The sequence below is a fragment of the Temnothorax americanus genome, unplaced genomic scaffold, assembly GCF_048541705.1.
Source record: "Temnothorax americanus isolate GAGA-0224 unplaced genomic scaffold, ASM4854170v1 Scaffold3, whole genome shotgun sequence".
NCBI classification, from domain to species: domain Eukaryota; kingdom Metazoa; phylum Arthropoda; class Insecta; order Hymenoptera; family Formicidae; genus Temnothorax; species Temnothorax americanus.
The window spans coordinates 825,810-846,744 of record NW_027509442.1 but is presented as its reverse complement, the minus strand read 5'-3'; the positions used below and the strand labels follow the sequence as shown (position 1 = coordinate 846,744).

General features: G+C 35.7%; 6 protein-coding genes across 13 annotated transcripts in view; 4 read left to right on the top strand and 2 right to left on the bottom strand.

The window, feature by feature from the left end:
- The first annotated feature begins 1,231 nt into the window (after window positions 1-1,231).
- Window positions 1,232-2,710, top strand: LOC143900669 (uncharacterized). Its single transcript, XM_077412276.1, has 4 exons — window positions 1,232-1,456; window positions 1,537-1,677; window positions 1,842-1,944; window positions 2,044-2,710. The coding sequence occupies exons 1-4, from the start codon at window positions 1,304-1,306 to the stop codon at window positions 2,457-2,459; spliced, it is 813 nt and encodes a 270-aa protein (XP_077268402.1). The 5' UTR covers window positions 1,232-1,303; the 3' UTR covers window positions 2,460-2,710.
- A 957-nt stretch (window positions 2,711-3,667) lies between these two features.
- Window positions 3,668-9,466, top strand: LOC143900667 (uncharacterized). 3 transcript variants are annotated; one of them, XM_077412273.1, is made up of 3 exons: window positions 3,668-4,128; window positions 5,359-5,707; window positions 5,808-9,466. In XM_077412273.1, the coding sequence occupies exons 2-3, from the start codon at window positions 5,399-5,401 to the stop codon at window positions 7,788-7,790; spliced, it is 2,292 nt and encodes a 763-aa protein (XP_077268399.1). In that variant the 5' UTR covers window positions 3,668-4,128; window positions 5,359-5,398; the 3' UTR covers window positions 7,791-9,466. The 3 variants fall into 3 exon arrangements, with proteins under 3 accessions (XP_077268399.1, XP_077268398.1, XP_077268400.1); XM_077412272.1 differs by lacking the exon at window positions 3,668-4,128 and adding an exon at window positions 4,153-4,892; XM_077412274.1 differs by lacking the exon at window positions 3,668-4,128 and adding an exon at window positions 4,904-5,260.
- A 1,189-nt stretch (window positions 9,467-10,655) lies between these two features.
- Window positions 10,656-13,034, bottom strand: LOC143900668 (uncharacterized). Its single transcript, XM_077412275.1, has 6 exons — window positions 12,826-13,034; window positions 12,500-12,548; window positions 11,549-12,386; window positions 11,268-11,459; window positions 11,010-11,197; window positions 10,656-10,868 (listed from the first exon to the last, which is right to left on the bottom strand). The coding sequence occupies exons 3-6, from the start codon at window positions 12,374-12,376 to the stop codon at window positions 10,703-10,705; spliced, it is 1,374 nt and encodes a 457-aa protein (XP_077268401.1). The 5' UTR covers window positions 12,377-12,386; window positions 12,500-12,548; window positions 12,826-13,034; the 3' UTR covers window positions 10,656-10,702.
- A 377-nt stretch (window positions 13,035-13,411) lies between these two features.
- Window positions 13,412-14,452, top strand: Borcs7 (BLOC-1 related complex subunit 7). The gene is made up of 3 exons (XM_077412278.1): window positions 13,412-13,551; window positions 13,619-13,865; window positions 13,965-14,452. The coding sequence occupies exons 2-3, from the start codon at window positions 13,728-13,730 to the stop codon at window positions 14,142-14,144; spliced, it is 318 nt and encodes a 105-aa protein (XP_077268404.1). The 5' UTR covers window positions 13,412-13,551; window positions 13,619-13,727; the 3' UTR covers window positions 14,145-14,452.
- A 493-nt stretch (window positions 14,453-14,945) lies between these two features.
- LOC143900670 (ubiquitin thioesterase otubain-like) lies at window positions 14,946-16,824 on the bottom strand. Its single transcript, XM_077412277.1, has 5 exons — window positions 16,642-16,824; window positions 16,519-16,571; window positions 15,856-16,155; window positions 15,462-15,662; window positions 14,946-15,379 (listed from the first exon to the last, which is right to left on the bottom strand). The coding sequence occupies exons 1-5, from the start codon at window positions 16,682-16,684 to the stop codon at window positions 15,182-15,184; spliced, it is 795 nt and encodes a 264-aa protein (XP_077268403.1). The 5' UTR covers window positions 16,685-16,824; the 3' UTR covers window positions 14,946-15,181.
- A 90-nt stretch (window positions 16,825-16,914) lies between these two features.
- Window positions 16,915-20,935, top strand: part of LOC143900672 (uncharacterized) — a 44,606-nt gene continuing 40,585 nt past the window's right edge. The window contains exons 1-6 of one of the 6 annotated variants that reach the window (XR_013257848.1): window positions 16,915-16,995; window positions 17,519-17,579; window positions 18,011-18,076; window positions 19,114-19,816; window positions 20,069-20,173; window positions 20,452-20,503. Coding sequence is in view for 2 of the 6 variants with exons in the window: in XM_077412281.1 (XP_077268407.1) it covers window positions 19,772-19,816; window positions 20,069-20,173; window positions 20,452-20,503; window positions 20,731-20,756 (228 nt within the window). In the remaining 4 variants the exon portion in view is untranslated. The other 5 variants (XR_013257849.1, XM_077412281.1, XR_013257847.1 and 2 more) reach the window with 5 other exon arrangements.

Genomic DNA, 20,935 nt, shown 5'->3' with positions numbered 1-20,935 from the left:
CAAAGTAATAAAAAAATAAAAACTTTGAAGAATATACTTTTTATGTGAACCCAAAGATGACCATCATTTTTCCTTAATTTAAAATAAAATTGCCTTATTTAAAATAAAAATATCTGATTGGCTGGACCAGTGGAAAACTCTGGGCACCGGGGACTGTGAGTGGCCGTTGTTATGTTGTCAATGGCCGCGTTCAGGAAACACAACTGTTGAGTGAGCGCTCGTTATGATTGGTTCTTAAGGGCCGGTATCAGTTAAAGGTGCGAATTCATGGGACGCTCGTTTCAGGCTGAGTTTCCACTGAGCGCGTCACGCGTCGCGTCGTCCGAGTTGAACCAATCAAAACATCCCATTTCGATCCCGTCACAAGAATGTAATGAAATGGGATGTTTTGATTGGTTAACTTGTGACGACGCGACGCGTGACGCGCTCAGTGGAAACTCAGCTTCAGCGTATCGCGAGATCACGTGATTTCGATCTGACGCTAGCGTCAAGCAAAGAAAGCTGGATTTTCTCAGTTATACTGCCACTTTTATTAAATAATAAAGTAATCGAAGAGTATGTGTAAAAGCTTTTTTTTTCAATGTGATTAAACAGCTCCGAAATTTGATGGAGTATACTGTATCCGCGTCGACAACGGATTTTGACGCGTTCGTTCCGCGAGTTTGTTTCTCCTTATATTACATGGAGCACAATTTGCGCGGAAAAGCGGAACAGTATAGTGACAAATAGACATTTGTATTCATTTCTTAAAATTGTGTTCACTTAATTCATTGCAATTTTTATTAATATGCTTATCTTTTCAGCTTATCTATTGAATACAAGCATTTTAATCAATAAATACCGTTAAAAATTAATATTTTATAATTCTCCGTTCCGCTTTTCCGCTCAAAATATGCTCCATGTAATATTAAGGCATTCAAAACAGACGGAACGGATCGACGGAAATCTAGTAAATTTTGTCTTCCGCGCTTCCGCGTTTCCGCGTTTCCGCGTTTCCGCGCTCCATGTAATGGCACCCTCAGCTTTAAACGTCAAAGCCAAAGCAACGCGAAGACGCCGAAATTTTGACGCTGTTTTCCTTTTCATGAATTTCAATTGACGCCGGCGTCAATTGTGGTCATGCGACCTTCTTGCCGCTGAAAATGAGCGTCGAGCGTCAGCATGAAAAGGCACCTTGAGGCTCTATAAATGTGAGTATAGAGCTCTAAAAAAGTAGGTATTCTCGTCCGCCATTTTTCTTCCAACCATATGTGAAAACATAACCTTTTCGTAATATTTCGGTCTCGTATTTTCTGCTTCTAAAATGCCTGGCTGCGTTGCAATTAACTGCGCTAATAGACATGAAAAAGGGTTTCGACTTTTTTCAATCCCAACAAATGTGGAGCGACGAAAGAAGTGGCTTCAAAATCTTGGCCGTGAACAGTGGATACCAACCAAGTCAGCTTGTGTCTGTGAAGTATGTATATACAATGCTGTAAAAGCGGGGCATTATTTGTGCGTCATTAAATTGAAAATTAATTGTTTTTCTTATTACAGGTACACTTTGAGGATTCACAGTTCGAAAGCAGACGTGTCGACGGTGTTAGAAAGTTGAAGCCAAATGCGGTTCCTACTTTATTTCATGTTCCTAATTCACCTCGCAGGATTGATTCACCTCCAAGGAAGTCTCCATACAAAGTAAATAAATTTTCGAATTTTGTCAAATGTTCAGAATGTGGTAGTCGTAGATCTACCGACTTTGGAATCGAGCTTGTGCTTTTCATCAAACTTTCTTCTTTTCTCTTATAATTATAAATTGAATATATGCAACACATAATTCATAGCATATTAATGGTTTTCAGAAGCTACGAAGTGAAGTTCCAATTAAAATAAAAAATAATGACATTATCTCTGCGCAACAAAATTTGAATGAACAGGATAATAAGCCTGTTACTTCAGCGAAATGTATGTATAGTTTTTTTTTTTAAGGAAGAAAGAAAAACAATGGATATTTATTTATATACTAATTATTTATTAATTTTAATAATTTATAATATATTACAGGTTCAAATTGTTCAAATTATGATAAGTTATTGAGCGAAAATGAAAACTTAAAGAAGAAAATAAAAAAATTAAAAATATTACAAGAAAAAAAGCTAAATTGGCAAGCAAGCGTATTTCATACTGTTATACGTGACAAAGAAGCTGTGTTGAAGAGAAAATTGGAAATAGCTAAAAATAAAACTAAAACCTTAAACAAAAATACGAAGCGAAAAGAGAACACTCTCACAAAATTAAAGACATTATTGGAATTCTTAGGAAGCAAAAATATTTCGAAGACTGCTGCTGCATTTAATTTAAGTAATGAATCAGATGATTTATCAGATGCTCTATTAAAAAATATAAAAAGAAATAAAGCTAAGTTTACATACAGTCAACATGACGAACATAATTACGCTTGTTCTGGAGAGGTAAAATAATTTGCTGTTACTATGTATTACTATTTGATTAATTTAATATAATTTATATTGTATGGTGATTATTGTAATAACTATCGTATGTATGTTCTCCATTTCTGATTAAATGTTCCAATAGATAAAAATGCCTTGGTACGTTAACATATTAACGATTAGATTGATATTGAAATAATTACTAACATTGATATTACAAACTTTCTTAATAATTAAAGAACTTATTTACAAAATATCTTAAATACTTCAATGTGTATTATCCTTATTTGCAAAATTGTACTAAAAGAATCAGAACTGCTTTTACTAGTTAGGTAAATTACTTTTTTACAGTTTCTTTATACTTATGAAGGAATGAATTGGCGTCTGTTTAATATAAGCTGTAAGCCTGTTTAATATAAGATTAAACATATTTTATAAAGACTAAAAAATAATTAGTGTCAAAATCCATAATTCTATAATATATATTTTAAGAATATAATTATTACAATATAGTTTTTCTTGTATAATATAATTACAATTTAGTATTTCTTACAATTAAAATTTATATTGTAATTTATATTATAATTACAATATAGTATTTCTTTTTGACAACTAAATTGCGGCTGATTTTAAAAGACTATAAAAAAATTATAAAAAAGTAGTAATGGAGAGTAACTTTGTGAATCGATACTTTTATTTTTATCAATGTGAAGATTAAATAAATATATTATTTTGGAGTTATTATTATACAATAGTCATCATACAATAAAATTTTTGATTTTTTTGATAATGACTTAATGCTTAATGGATTAATTGGTTCATCTAGTTGTGTTTATAAAATTTGTATGAAAATTGAGAAATAGTTGGATATGATGATGATTATATTGATTATACTGATGATTGTAACTGAGAATTATCTACCATAGAATATTTAAATTTAAAAATTGCGAGAAGAATTAAAAATACTTTTGTTCTCGATTCGTCAATATTCCCAAATTTAAAATGTAACGTGAGGGTTTCGAATATATTACATAAAATTCGACTTATTATGTTATTAAAAATGTTACTAAAGTACTTCTTTTATTTTTCTACTTAAAAAATGCTATACATATATAACATTAAAAATATGTTAGTGTAGTCAAACTATAAAAAATTACTTCAAAATTGTCATTATTATTTTATAATCACATAAACATTTATTTTAATTTTTATCTGTAAACTGATATCTTTTGCTTTATAAATTTTTTTGGTTTCTCATAAAATAGGTATAAGTGTAAGGGGTGTATATATGCATGTATTTATTACGTATTTCCAAAATATACTCTCTGTAATATCTTATTTTTAAAACTATAACAATTTTTTAACAAAAAAAAGAACAAATTATTGCGTGTTATTTACAAATATTTCTTTTTCGAATGTATGTACGGTTTTTTGCAATAAATTGAGTGTGTGTAACATGTGTTATTTAAAATTCAACCAATCAAACATGACTATCGTGTCCCTAACACGACGCACGCGCATGAGGTCTGCATGTATATATGCACGTATGTACCAATACATATAACATCCATTGCATCCATACACATACATATTTTTCGGAGCCATGTAGAAGAGTTTAGCAGTTTAGTTCTTATATAGATGTTTGTGGCCACGTATTGGTGCCTCGATGCTAACTTTATTAGACGGCGAACGTATGTAGGTATGTATACGTATCTACATACGTTTCGTCTCCGCCTCCGCCGCGTTACAAAGCTTAGAAAGAGACGAGTAGACGACGACGACAACGACAACGACAACGACGAGTCGCTGACCAATTAATCGAGACCCTCCAGACATAACCGGCCCCGCGGCTCTCGCACTCACACACACGTGCATACGTACGCTCTCACGATCTCTCGGGCTCTTCTTTGTATTGACCCACCCACACTCCGGGCTCCGGGACGGGACCCGGGACCGGGACCTCTTCGGGGCGTTCGTCTCATTGTCAGATTGCTCTCAACCTTCGCGGCCGTCGCCGCGATCGCGCCGAAGATCGGAGAGCGAGCCGAGACGGCCGAGACAAAGGCCGGAGAGCGGAGTCGAGGGCGAAGAATTTAAAAGAGTGCCGGAATCGTCGGTCGTCGCGAATACGCCGGATCGATCATGGAACGGCGCGCATCGCGCCTCCGTGCGACGCGAGGCCCTCGCGAGCGCGCAGCGTCCTGAAAAGAAACCGGAACGGAAGGGAATAACTGCACGGAATTCAGCAGCGAGAGAAAGAGAGAGAGAGAGAGAGAGAGAGAGAGAGAGTGTGTGTGTGTGTGTGTGTGTGTGTGTCCGCGGCTTCGGCCCGCGTCTCGTTCGCGTTTCCACTGGGCGTCACTGTCGGGGAGTCGGGGGCCAGCGGCATCCGGGGGCGGCGGGCACGAGGCACGACACGACGCATGAACGCGCCCCGCGGTTCGGAGGTTGAGAACCGCTCCGGTATTTGTATATTTAATTTCTTATTTATCTCTCTCTCCCGGTCGCGCGCACGGGAATTCGGGAATTCGCGCGCGAGGAAATGCCTCTCGCGCGCGGCGTCACGTCTGGTCACGTCGCCGTATCGCGAGTCTCGTTTCGCAATTTTCGCACGGCTGCCGCCGAGACCCGGCCGGGGACCCGGTCACGTCATGAGATACATTAAATTGCCTCGTCGATTGCTCCGCGATGCCGTGCGAGAAAGCGCTCGCCCGTCGTACCACGCGACGTTAACGCAACATATTGCGACGATGCCGTCTGCACTTTGTTTGCGTCACCGTTACTATAGACCGGGAAAAACTTTGGGATTTAACACATTTACGATTATGATTGTACTTGATAATTAAAGTTACATTTCGCAAAGGAGAACGCTCGTCGGATCTTCACTCATCTCCTCTCACTGTACTCTTCTTCTTTTTTTATCTTGCAGATAACTTGTCGCAGGTGAACGTTTTGTCCTCGGCAGAACAATGACTTCGGGTTACTTCACTCTGCCGATTAATATGGACAGAGTGTGCAGGATCTGTCTCACCGAGGGCACCAATCTGTCGTCGATTTTCTCCTCTACTCAAGAAGTAAACGATCTCACGGATCTCTCTCAAAAAATACAAGTCTGCGGCTCCATCGAGATACACGAGCAGGATGGATTACCTTCCTTGATATGCGACGTCTGTATTTATAAGGCCAGCGTCGCCCACGAGTTCAGGCAACAGTGTCAACACTCGGACGCGAGGTTGCGAATGTACTATAATAAGCCTGCTAAGATGAAATCTGCCACGGTAAACGCATCACTTTGCCAACTTATAATTGTCCGCGCGTGTGTGTGTGTGTGTGTATCAGACATACAATAATGTATGCATACGTAATGTAATTTTTCAGGATTTTCAAGATTCTTGTACACAGACAGACCAAACGAGATTCATATTTTCGAAAAAGCCAGACTTCCAGGAGGATTATTTTGCGAAGGACGACATGCAGGTGGTTGAGAGTGAACAAGAGTACATTCAAACCACCGACTCGTTTCCCAGAAGCGAAGTCAGTCTGAATGCCAATCAAATTCAAATGCCATGCGAAAAACTGTTTATCTGTTCCATTGGATTTGAAAGTGCTAAAGAGGAGGGGAAGGATTCTTGCATATCGGAGACCGAGGTTCACCAAATGACGATAGCTCAGGAAGATGCGCAGGATACGTCTAACATCATAAGTTTGCAAAACAAGAATGACGACATGAAGGAGGCCGAACAGTATGTAGAGAAGAACAGTGTAGATCAGGAGGAGCAGTTCGTCGATGAAAGCTTGTCCAATGATAATGTCGAAGAAGAGGAAAGCGTCCCGCAAAAACGTACGTCTGCGAGAAAGACGAAGTCGGCACCCGCTAAAACGTATAGCGACGACGAGATTGCTGACAATTATTACGAGCCGAGCAGCGACAGTCAAGATTCAGTGGAGTTGAAATTTAAGTGTAAGGTTTGCTCCAAGCGATACGCCACGCAGAAGGGTCTGAAGAAGCATTCGTTGGTCCACGAGAAGAAGTACAAATGTGATGTCTGCTTAAAGATGTTTTACAAACAGGAGAACATGGAAAACCATCAGAAGATTCATACGTCGAAGCCGCACGCGTGCCAGCTCTGTCACGCGTCCTTCTCAAAATCTCAGAGTCTCGTGAGACACTTGAAGTCGCACACGGAGAAAGTGAACGATATGATTAAGCAGATCAATACGAGCGAGCGAAAGGATAATAAAGAACCGAAGAAAGAGCTCAAGAGCGAGGACGATACCGACGATGAGACCGGGCCTGCAAATGAGGCGGACGAATTCGAGAATGCGCCCGAGTTGTACAAATGCGAGATTTGCAACCAATATTGTTCATCCTTGAAGAACCTAAGAAGACACGCCCTCGTGCACGGCGACAAAAAGTATTCTTGCACCGTGTGTAAAAAATGGTTTTTCAGGCCGGACACGTTGAAAAAACACGCGGAGAAGCATGGGCACGGGCTGTTGGATAATTTGGTGGATGACAACAAGCTGTACGATTCGGACGACGACGATATGCCAGGCAACACGATGGATACCCCGCAAGAAAGCGAGAACGTCAAGAAGGAGGAGAGCGACGAGGAAGGATCCGGAGAGTACAAGTGCCAACACTGCGACAAGGTCATGGCCACTAAGAAAGGTCTGCGACGGCACGTGTCGATGCACAAGCCGAAGGCCGAGCCCGTCACCTGCGAGATCTGCAGGAAAGTCTGCGCTAGTCAGGCTCGTCTCGTTCTCCATCAGAGAACGCACAAGCCGAAGGAGAAGGTGCCGCGCGAGTACCTGTGCCACATCTGCAGTAAGGTATACCCGAGCAACTCGTCCCTCACCTATCACATGCGAACTCACACCGGCATCAAGCCGCACGTGTGCAAGACGTGCAACAGCGGCTTCACGACCACGACGAGCTTGGCGAATCATATTCGCATTCACACGGGCGACAAGCCGTTCGTCTGTCACGTGTGTAGCGCCGCGTTCGCTGTGAGCTCGGCTTTTCGCCGACACCTGACCCGGCACACCGGCGAGGCGAATTACCTGTGCAAAACCTGCGGCAAGGCCTTCAAGAGGCTCAGCACGTTGAAGGAGCACACGTACACTCATTCCGGTGAGAAACCGTACGTGTGCAAGACGTGCGGCGCCGCGTACAGCCACAGCGGCAGCCTCTTCGCGCATCAGAAACGCTGCCGCGCCCAGTACGGCGAGATGATTGTCGACGATCACAATCATCATCACATACCGCACACAGTCACTCATATCCACGTGAATATGAATAACGTGAATAACGGGGCGGGAGTGCGACCGGTCGCTGTGATAGGTCAAATGTTCTAAGAACGAAGACGAAGTGGTGTCACAGATTACAAGCGTTGTCCGCGAGTGTCTGCGACGGATGTCATGCATGTGTAAGCTGTTGCTACTGCAGCTGTAAAATCCTGCACGAAAGGCATGCGACATGAGCTACGCGTCATCTCTGTAAATATACGCAGCTCTTTTTTTCATAATGGGAAACGTTCCTTGGACATGCACGGAAAGACATTAACGTTTTGCTTTAAAAAAACACGCAAATGAATATCCGTGATGTAATAAAATTAAATGTACTCGTGTTTATACGAGGAATGAAGAGTTTTCGAAATGGAATAATTACTATTATTAAAATTGCGAACTATTTTTTTATAATTTGATATCATAGGTATAAATATTTGTGGATTTCACATATTTCAACATATGTACATATATACATATATATATTTTTGTATGTATTCGTATAATCCAGATCTTGTTGTACCACATATTACATGATGGTTGTTTAGTTTGTTGCGTTATTTTAGGAGGGAATAGTTGACTTTCTTCATATAGCCGAGCCTTATTTCTTTCCCTCATCAAGTATACAGAGTCATTTATCCGATGATTTATTAGAATTGATTTGAGAATTAAATCAGTAAATGGAGACACTGGAACATTAAGACAAATAATTCGCGATGCGGATGAAAAAATTACAGAAATGCGATTATATTTAGAAATTTAATAGAAACGCATATCTTTTCTATCCTTTCCTTCTTATATGTAGAAATTCCTACGAATAATGATAAATTTATAAAGCATGTCGACACACGAAGCGCATTTATTAATCATTTGATTTTTAGAGTACATTTGAAAAACTTTAATAGCTGATGTGCAGGAATGGTAGCGCTAAAAATGTAATATCAGGTATACAATTTCTGGGCTGTGACTATCGTGTACATGATAACCGAATGAAAGAAGTCGATACGATCTACTCATTTAATAAACTTAATCGGCATATATTCCATCACCAAAATACATCATGATTAAATGAATGATAATCATACTCATGCTATGTACACATTTACAAGAATCAAGAATCACTTAGATTATGTAAATTGATTACGATCTGTGACGAGTAAACGTTATCACACGAAGAATTGTGCGATCACATTTTTTAACTTTGTTAAAAATAAAAATCTTAACGTTATGTTAGGTATATAATATAGATACAGAGATGTAATATTCTTTTAACCAAAAATATTATATTTAAAAGTAATAATCGGGATATATATACAATTAATTTAATATTATTTGTTGATTAGTAACATTTATTGGCAAATCATATTTAAAGCGTTAGAATTTAGATTTATTTTAATTCTCATCAAATAAAACGACGAAAACAATTCTATAAATTTAGCAAAAAATAAGTGAGGAATGTACAAATATACATATAAATAATAATAGTTACATTATATATATAATAACAAGTTATAGACACGAGACTGATCATTCATTTAAATATTTAATGATACAAAGTTTGTAATTAAATCTTATTCTCCCGAATGCTGAAGAAGTAAAATTTATATTTTAAGATCTTAGCTATTATCATTTTATTATATTTTTTGTACTGCTAATTAAAGTATTAGCTTCTTCGTAATTCTTGTTGCAACATTATAGAATTTCTTATCAATATATAATTAAATAGGTTTTTTTATCAATCAAAATATATATGTTTATCGAGTTTTTTTTTATTTCCCATAGCGTCTGCTTAATTTAATACGCATACATATCGCATATTTATTTATATTAAAAAAAACTTGTATTAATAAAAGTTTTATATGATTGTACATTCTTTTTATTATAAACAGAAAGCGTTCAAAGGAAGATAAAAATGAAATTTATTAATAATAAACAAAACATTTAACTAAACGGTAAGTATTTCATACTTGATTTGGTACAAAGTTAAAATTGAACAACGTACTCTGTAGATTTGTAAATCTGGAGTTCTATTCCTAATAAACTATATAATAGAACAATATTTAACATAACTTGTATAACCGGTATAAAAGTTTAGTGTACATAATATTTCTTTGTACAATTTCTATTTTATAGAATCTAATCCATAATTTTATATAAAGCTCGTTATATAAAGAAAACTTGTTTAATAAGCTATGTAGATTTTTACGAATAAAACGTTTTAAATTTTACTTTTATATTTTATTACAGGAGATGCTCGAAGTGCCTACCTTGAACTGATGCTTGGTGTTTACTGCGTCGATGGTTTCTGACCATATCGTAAACCTACAGCATAATTTCAATTGAGATAATGTTAAAATTCTTTATACCGAGGAAAATTTTAACAAGAGACTTCAGACTTAATTATCTCTAAAATAATTCGTGTTAAAGAACAAAAGAATGAAATCAACTTAAATAAGGACACCACTCACACCACTGAGTTTCTTGACAGTGCACATTTTGATATTCTTGACGAATTTTCCAATATCTTAATTTAATCGTATATGTTTTCTTGTTTATTTTGATTATATATTATGTTATATCCATCGTCCCCTTTAACGTGTATCAGCAGTTTATTCTTTAACTTTGTGGCAGTAGGAGGATAATGAAAATTAGACACACTTCCGTTATAATTTATTCTTTACATTCTTGTAAGTTTATTTTCTTTCAATTAATTTTGTGAAAAAGAAATAAATTTTTCATTACCCCAATTTTTATTTCCTACAACTATTTCCTAGAACCTATTTCTTGAAATTTTTTAAAATAAATTGTAATTTTTACTTATTCGGTGTTAGGAAGCGAGAATAAGATGATCCAAAGTGTCCAGAGAGAATGTCACAAAATTCGATTTTTATATAAAGGAAAGAGTATCATATTGTATAATTAAAATCCATCGTGATAAAAATAAAACTTATTAAAAATATTTTATTAAAATATAAATACATTTAATCGTCTTCATTTCTTTTCTTTTTTAAAACTCGATAACGTCGCCAAATAGAATTTCTTGTTCTCCGAAGAACTTTAGCCAAGTCAGCATATTTACGTCTTTCATCAAGAGATGGGTTATGTTCCAAGTGATTTATTATCATTTCATCTTCTTCAGGTTTATACCTAGCCATTTTAAATGTTAATATTTCGTTACTATTGTTAAAAATTAACTAACTTAACACTAAAGTTATTTTACAATTATATAAGAATACATAATAAGGTAGTTAAGTATCATATACATGAATATATTTTGTTGCATATTACCTTCTTTGCACATTATTCTCGTATAAATTTTTAAATCTATGGTAGACACTATACAAAGTTCTATCTGGTAAACCATCCGCTAAAAATTGTACAAATTTCCGTCTTTCTGTGGTATTTCGCATGTATGTCAAATTACCAATTCTTAATTGTAAAAACGGTTTAACTTTTTTTCTATCCCAGTTATGTAGCTGTTTAAAAATTAACATTGTAAATCATTTTTGCATCAACAAGCGAATAGGGATTGTTTTGCATACTAACCTTGCAAAATGCTTTCCAATTTTTAGCGATAATATCGTCCTCTTTAAGAGAATACGAGCCCCTCTTAATTGGTATTATTTTCTCAAACTCTTTTATTTCCTCTCGTGTTGGCATGTGAGATCCGGCTCGTGTTTCAATGTTATGCTGTGGTAGCACCACGTGTCTTAATTTCACACATAAATTATGCAATTGCTGAAATATAGAAAGTAGCTATACATATACATACACATTTACCTTATTCGCGAAGCTTTTGTTAATTAAATTTCTTTCAAGATTATTACCAGTAATTGTTCTTGGGATAATCTCTCTGCCGATGCTATTTGCCGTGCTAGATATGTTGCATCACTGCAATACTCTTCTTCTACACCTTCATCGCCAGACGAAGGTTCAACCTTACAAATGTCCTTATTCTTCAATTTTCTCTTCAAATTATCATCCTTATTTTGTAATGTTTCTATCTCATTCCAAGTATCTTTATTTTTACATTTAATTTCATGGATATGTACGTTCTCCGATTCTTCCGTCGAATCACTATCTCCATCCTGTGGTGTTTTTATCTCATTCCCAGTAACTTTATTCTTATCTTTAACTTTACAAGTATCTTCATTCTCCGATTCTTCCATCGAATCACTATCTTCATCTCGCGATGTTTTTATCTCATTCCCAGTAACTTTATTCTTATCTTTAACTTTACAAGTATCTTCATTCTCCGATTCTTCCATCGAATCACTATCTTCATCCTGCGATGTTTTTATCTCATTCCCAATAACTTTATTCTTATCTTTAACTTTACAAGTATATTTATCCTTCACATCACTATCTTTATCTTGTGTTGTTTTCTTATTTCTAACATCTTTATCCTTGCATTTAACTTTACAAGTATCTTCATTCTCCGATTCTTCCATCAAATCACTATCTTCATCCTGCGATGTTTTTTCATTCCCAATAACTTTGTTCTTATCTTCAATATTATAGGTATCTTTATTCTTCAATTCTTTCTTCAAATCATTATTTTCATCCTGTGACATCTCTATCCCACTCTTGATGTCCTTGTCAGTCCTACGTTTTTTAATTTTAGGGACATCGTCATAGTCATCCTTGCATTCCATGTTGATGTTCCTGATAATGGCACCAATTTAAATATAATTCAATTTCATTAGCAACTTCAAAGATTACATATATGAATAGATAAATTACCAATTCTATATAAAACACAAATTTGTTTTACAAACCTATTTTCTAAGATCAGCTGATTGTGAGAGCATCCAAGATCTAGTCCATCTAGTCATTCACACAAAGTTTTGTATTATTTAATAAGGCTCAAAAAGGTCAATGTTACGAAAACAGTTAAGAGCATTTCAGGCTTTATTTAAAACTACGTTTTGCATCACATCGTAACATTACTTTGAAGACCAAGAACTTCGTAAGATTTATGTAAAATAGAAAGAATTTAATAAATGGCCTGATTGTATATTTACTTCGATATTAGAAAAGCTCTTAAAAACTAGACATTTTGTTTCGCTCATAATTGTTCGTTAAATTATCACAGACGTATTACCTGTCTCGTATCCTTCATAAACAATTACATCATCTGTATGTGGTCTTCGAATAAAATAAATTCTTTTTGGAGTTGCCTTCGAGTAGAGGGCGAATTGGATGCCTCTTTTAAATCATATATAGCACAGGAAAACTTTTAAAATGAAATAATATGCTTTTAAGGTTATATTTTCTTCTCGCAGTCGACAAAAGTGACCGCTAAACCAATGAGCATCCTTATGTAAATTAATATGGCGATTTTATGCTGGATGCTCATTGGTTTAGCGGTCTTAAGCCCCTTACACAATAGGCGATAGCGATAGCAATAGCTACAACCTACAGCTTTGATGGCTGTCGCTATCGTTATCGCTATCGCCTAAACTCACTCTGCATCTCTTTCTGACTATCCCCCTAGAAAGAGACGAAGAGTGAGTTTAATCGGAGAATCACGTTAATCGGAGACTGTGATACCGGCCCTTAGAGACAAAAATTTTTTATTGGATGTCGGATCGTCGTACATACGTCGAACATCGGTCGCAGTGTGAATCCTCCATAAGTTTCGCTTTCGAGTTTGTCGCATTTGTTCGTGACTTGTGTTTGTGACCGTTTGTGATGGTTTGCGATTTGCGATTTGCGACCGTTCGTGATGTTGCGTGTATGAATCGACTTTTTATTTCGCAGGTGCGACAGACACGTTTCCGTCTCAACGAAACGTCAAATGCATAAAAGCGTGCATTAAAGGACATCTGTAAGATAGCATGTTAATAAGGTGTAAATTACGAATGACATTGCCTTTAATTGTATAATGTTTTCAGATAATGAAACAGTCTCTCTTATAAGAGTATCAATCAACAAAACGCACGGTCTATCCTGGATAACATTAAGAGCAAGACTTACCCGACAATTAATGAGAAACGATACAATATGGCTTCAGCGTCCAGCACAAGCGCGCGCAGCTTGTTCATCGAGTCAAAGATGAGATTGGCGGATAGGGTGCAAGTTAATGTCAATAACATTGCCTCGCTCGCCAGGCAGATACAACGGGGTTCCAGAAGCAACGAAGTAACATTTTATTTTTCTAAATAGAAAAGCTAACTGATATTGTAATGTTAAATTAACGATTTTGCGCCGCTGAACGTATCCCGTTGTTTGTCCCTGCAGATTTTAACGCACGCAGCGAGGAACTTTGCGCAACAGGAGCATGGGCTGGAAACGATGGAATCCAATTTGAAAAAGCTTGCACTCATTGCTACTCACTTGGAATATCAAATGGACGCGATTGACAGAAGTTCGACGATGTTGGAGGAAGTCACCGAACAAGTACGGTCTATGCAACGATAACAGTATTAATACATACGTATTTATTTTATGTTGTATACATAAGAATTCTATATAACGAGTGTCTGCAGAATATGTATTTATAAACTATGTGGTATGAATGTTATATATTGCAGGATTGATTAATTTTAATCTTCGTCTAACAAGGTACAGGTCAAATCCTATACTCGTATCATCTCTGTTGAATATCCAACAGAGATGATTCCACCCAAATAAATAAATGCAATGTATTTTATATTTTATGAGGTATTTCACATATTTTGCAATATACTTTGTTTACTTTTAAATATTTTCTAACGGTTCTAACTTATTCATAAAAAATGCTTAGTTGAAAAAATTAGTTGAGAAAACTACAAAATGCTTCTATCCAGGATCCAGTCCACCTTGCGAAAAGCGTGACCCGCATGAACCTTGATAGACGAAGATTAAGAACATATATTGCAAGTTTAGAATCTTTCTAAAATTGCAATATATTTATAAATTATATAACAGTTTCTTCCTTTTGCTATAAATTGTTATGTTATCAAGTATATGTATAGATTATAAAATGTTTTTAATTTCTGTGATACACTTGTAGACTGAGAAAGAATATGTTTGTGTTGTATATACTGTTTAAAAAAATTAATATATATGTAAATAAAATATAATTCTGTATGGAAGGAACGTACAGTTGAAATATTCCCTTTATAGAATTACTGCAAAATGTGTTACTCATTGATTTTTTTAGATGAGTGAATATATATATATATATGCCTAGATGAGAGAAAAAGAAAAAAAGGAACAGAATATACTAATTAAATAATTAGTTAAAGTTTAAAATGACGCTTATAAACAACAGGATATATCGACGAACTCATATGCAAATGCACTTGGATAAAATGTATACGCGAAATTGACTTATTTGCTTCTCTTTTTTTTTAGATTAAAGGTAACATATTGCTTATAACTGAAACACTTTTGAAAATAAAGTTTGAAGTAGATCTGGCCATTAGAAATCATTTTTGTCGTATTAAAAAAAAACCTGTATAACGTCAGATTCATCAAGGATAAAGAATATCATAGTGACCAGGACGATATAGTAAGTGCACAGCTGGTATAGCACCTTCGGGAAAGTCATGGGCAGTCACCTCGGTTCCTGCACCCCTGTCCATGTAACGAACTCTAACACCAGTTCCTAGGGCACTACTCATTGCTATAATGTGAATATGGTCAGATTCCTTATACATTGGTTCGACTTCCTGGAAAACAAAAAGAGTATATTAGAGAAAATATTAATAACAGATAGAAGAAAGATCGTCGAGATTAATGTCAAATACAAACTTGATGACAGAATTCCGAGATAGTACGTTCCCCCTCGATAAAATGTTGGTAGAAGTCGGCGTCGCGTTGCAACTGACCAGATGTGATTAATCTAAGATACACAACAACGTAATCGGAATAACCTTGTTCATTGAACAATTTGTGTAATTCCATGTGACTGGACTCCGTATCACCGCCTACTTTATCAATGACTTCCATAAACTGTAACAAAAGTTCATCAAAATCAACTCGTGTTCCTCACATTAAATTCTACGTGTCAATGTCATATTATATAATACATATACTATACATATGTATATTATATGTACATTTTTTTAAAATCTACTATATGTATACCATATATACTTTTTCAAAAATATAAATTCTTGATTCAAGGATGAAAACAAAGTCTCACCGTGTCATGAAAGTCCTCGACTGTAAATTGGGGAAAACCTAGAGCTACAAGGCTATCCTTGCTTTTTAAAGCTAGATCACGAAACTTATCGTACTCCTCTTTGTTCCCAATTAATTTCTCCAAATAAGCATAACTAAATGCTCTGAAGAAACAATTGCCGTCAGGTCTAGTTCTCCTAATGTAAGAATACTTTTGAGCCAAGGCTTTCGCCTTCGAAAGATACACATCGTCTTCCGCATATTCTTGTTCTAAGCTCTTCAGTGGTTCCTTCTCGCCAACCAATGCTATAGATTCCGAAATCTAAAATACAGAAGATAACTATATATCTGAAAGTGGGAACCTCATGAAAGTTTCAGTCTTCGCTTAAGAGAAAACACTCGACAATTGTCAAGGTAGTATTCGGAGTAAAATTTATACTATTAAAAGCAGTATAATTGTTCAAGTGTTATATATGTTTTATCGAATGATAAATCGTAAATAAAATAAAATGAGTAATCTTCTTTTCACATTGAAACTCCGTCGTTGAAATAGAACGAACACTTCGAAGAGGTAACAAGGCTAATTTGAATGTACGACAGATTTTATTTCTAATCACGCGAATTAAACGAAACTAATATGTCCTTCTAAGGTACACTTTTAACGTGACACAAGCAACGTATTAACCTCCTTCTCGATACGTCTTTGTTGCTGAAGTATCAACTCGTCCTGGTTAACATCTGCAATGAAGAGATCAGGATAATAAATTGCCCGGCTTTGATTTCTCGATAATAAATTACGCCAAGAGACCTGTGTTTTCTACGGGTTGCTCCTTAAGCGAGTTATTTTCCATATCTCAAAAGACCTTGCTAAATTCCACAACGACTGTCAAATTATCAATCGTAAACAAAAACTCCGATGTTTCCATGTGAAGTTGAAAAGATGTTTGCCGCTGTGCTTCACGCTCTTGCGTTGGCACTGTTGGCAGCATTATCGAGCAGATTCAATCTAGGTAGTTTACGTGACGCGTTAATAAAGATGGCACCAGAGAGAAGAGCGCGAAAGAGGCGCCATCCCGGCCTTTTCGTGGAAGACCGTCGAAACCGTCGAAACCTCCTGTGTAACTACCGCCAGTAGTATGTGTAACATCCATTTTCGAAATTGGTATGTACTACGTAGTACGTAGCCACGTTCATTTTCCGACACTGCTGATAAAACATCATTCTAGTGCGCGTCTTGTATAGTGTTATACATAATGTATTTTTAAAAAAGAGAGTGAAAAACATATATATATTAAGAGTGATATTCTTGTTTCCAGTTTCTATATATATTTTAGTATTGTTATATGAGGCAAGGGATAGCGTTTCAACAGTGGCCAGTTAGCTTAACTAGTAGTTAACTTTCACTCTCCGTCTTTATCCAACCTTTGAGTTAAAAAGAGACAGAGAGTGAGAGTTAACTACTAGTTAAGCTAAACTGGCCACTGTTGAACTGGGCCTAATACTAGAATAAGAAAAATGCATGAACGCGAATGTATAAGAACGGGACGCGTATATAGTGATGCCGCTCCTTATCGAACTGATCAAACGTTGTCGAACGTGAAGTTGACCGCGGTCCGCGCGGGAGACGATTCAATGTGTCTCCGCCATATTGATGACGTTTTCCTGCATTCATTTCCATTTTCCAGAACACGACGGACACGGCACGGATCGGCTCCGGGACGAGTGGCGTCGCGATTCATTTAATAGGTTAGAGTAACTTTCATTAATCTTGCATGCTTTATTTATTGCGGTATCTATCGCGCAGTATCGATTCAACGCTCGGGTATTAATGATTTGAAAGAATATACTACGTATTTCGCGATCTTACTTTTTGTTCGGTCGAAGGCGCGTCGCGCGGGCAAGTGACGATTGTATTTTCCAATATCGCGAATATCGCGAATATATCTGTTTAAAAATATTAGTACTATCTATTCGCTAGAATACAAAATAACGATCGTAATAATAGGAGAGCTTATTATGTATTAGTATTTGATTTTCGAAGTCGGAAAATTCATGATTGCGAAGTTGAGAGCGCGACGCGTAGCGACATATCGTGACGCTCATGGCGCGAGAAGTTGACCGTGCGAGAGACGAAGCGCCTCCGCTATATATTGAGAGATAAGTTCTTTCATTTTCAGAACTCTACAGAATGCGGCGGATACGGATCGGCTTCGGGACGAGTGGCGTCGCGACTCGTTCAATTGGTAAATGTATTACAACTTTACATTTAATTAGTTCAGTCATATATAATATTGCATCTTATATATATATATATATATATATATATATATATAAAATCAGATGCAATATGAATATACAGCATTATTAAAATATGTATTTCTTGTTTTTATAAGAAAGATAATATACGGAGAGAATTTTCTTTTAAAATTTACCCTGAAATCATGGTAGTTGTGGGACATGTATACTTACCGCCAAGAATTTTATGCGAGCTATTTTGATTAACACATCTACCATAATAAAAAATATTAATATCTATTACATTAAAATATAAAATATGTTTGATTAATTTTTCAAAATTTTCCAATCTGCTTGGTAATTTTTATCACGTTTGTAAAATGTCTTTTGTATTATATTTTAAAAATTCCTTGGTTGCCAAGTTGTCCCAAGTTTGTAGTGAATTTAAGGGTAAAATATAACAAAAAATTCTCTCCGTATATGCTTCTATTTATATATACACACAGAAAAATAATCATTTTACAACCTAGAAAAGCACTTACTTATTTTATTTTATTTCTTTTAAGTAAGTTTTCTCTTCCAACCAAAAATATTTTCTTACTAATAGTTTTTCAAATATCTTGACAGAAGTCAAGAATATTGTTTTGAGTAAATGTAATTCTTACAATGACTTTATGGTAGATTTGCGGTTATATAAGCATACCAAATATTTAATCCACAAATCTACCATAAAGTCATTATAAGCATTATATTTACTTAAAACAATATTCTGGTTTTTAAAGACTTGCGCCAAACAAAATATTGATTACAATTAAACGTGATTACAATAAGTAATTACTAGAATATAATGATCGCGCGGCTTTGCCATCCTTGTACGATACTCTCGAAATTAATCATGCACACGCGACGCGTACTTTATTCGCTTTCTATAATCCCTTCAACTATTAGCATTATTCTCGCATATTTCTATTCTCGCTCACTTGTACTCCCATCTATCTCAACTTAGTATACCGAACTAAACGTATGCGTAACTTACCTTTTACAGGCTATTCCGCTTTTACCGAAGAGCAGAGAAACTAAATCCAATCGTTGTCGATTCGTTTATAACAAATACTTTAACTTTTGTAACGAATACTGAACTTTGTATAAACGGTTCGTCGCGTCGCATTTTCGGGAGTGCCGTTCGAAGTCGTCGGATTATCCAGAATTTCGTCGCGCGATTTTAATAATAACTGCGCCAATTTCCACGTTCTCAGACGTGACGGCTGTCTCGTGCGTAGTCCTTGAACGGGGACGGCCTGGAGATCGCAGTCTGCCCAGATCATTTGACCTAACTGTGCGTGGAGGGGTTGTAACCAGACGTGTCGGTGGCGAGGAAAGATGATCCTCATTGTAGAGAACTCGTTTTCTACTTTTCGAGGATCTCTCTTCTCTCTGTCGAACACTTCATACTGACCACGCGGGGCTAAGTCTTTAATCGGGCAAATCGAGTCAGTTGTCCGGCTCTGAACGCGTTGAGATAACGTGGTTATCGTGGACGATTTTTCGACGGACAAAATCTGGCGTTATTTCATGTTTTCGGGAGTGGCGTATTATTAATTATCGCGCGATCATTGTTATTCGCGTTTGTGGTGCATGCCGATGGAGTTGTGTCGGGCATCGAGGGAGCTGACAACCCGAGAGGTCAGCCTGAGAGAAGGAGGATGAGGCCTAGGAGAGGCATCGGACGCCGGCAAAACGACATTGTGGTAAATATTACTTTTTATTTTATGTAAAAGTAATTTTAATTTTTGCTTATACTTGAGTCGTTTTATTTCTCATAATTTTGAAACAATAATTAGAAAGAAATAAGTAATTTAAAATTTTATAAGAGTATTTTTCTAAAGATCTTATTCGGAAAATGTATAATTATTGAAGTAAAAATTTCTAATTGAATGATAAATAAAAAGTTCGATACTCGTAAGAATTATTTAATCGAATTGCTTATTTATATGCTTCAGAAGATAACGCGGAGTGTCGAGGGAATTCGAACTAACAACCTGAGAGGACAATTCGAGAAGAGGAGGCCTGGGAGAGGCATCGGGCGCCAGCGGAACAACTTTGCGGTAAATATTATTTTTTCTTTTATGTAAAAATAATTTTTTTTGTTTATTTTTGAGCTTTTTTATTTTACTATGATTTAAAAATAATAGAAAAAGAGTAATTTAATCTTTCATAAAAATTGATTTTTGTAAAAATTTTTATCGAAAAATATATTATAATTATTTAAAGAAATATCTAATTAAATAATAAATAAAACGTTGGATGCGATAAGAATTATGTTTTAAAACATTAGATTTTTTAAACACTGTTTTAAAATGAATTTTGTATTTGTTTGTTACAGAATCAACGTAGCTACGTGGCAGATATAATTCCGCTGTTGCGCATCGGGGTCGGTGAGTGACAAATTAACATATTTATTGATACTAATTTATTGATAAAGATAATATTTGTTTGTTCGTACTTTTTAAGTTAACGAACAATAAAAATATTTTTCGTCTAAAAATAATATTTTTAAATAAATTATAAAATTTTACTTTTGTTATTTTTATAAAATATTATTTTGTTATTATTTTAATCAAAGGATCACATCGGATTCATATTTCATGTATTAATTCCTAAGGCTGCGTTCCAGAACCACATCCATAACATAATCCGCTGAACTTGAAGTGCTCGGTCTGTGTAGAAACGTGGTGTAATTAAAAATTAAAAAAAAAAAAAAATTATTAAAATTGTACAACTGTACATATTACTTAATGCTATTATGTACTTATTGACGGTGAACCATAATGGAGATAGGGAGAGAATGTTTTATACCTCGAATTTCT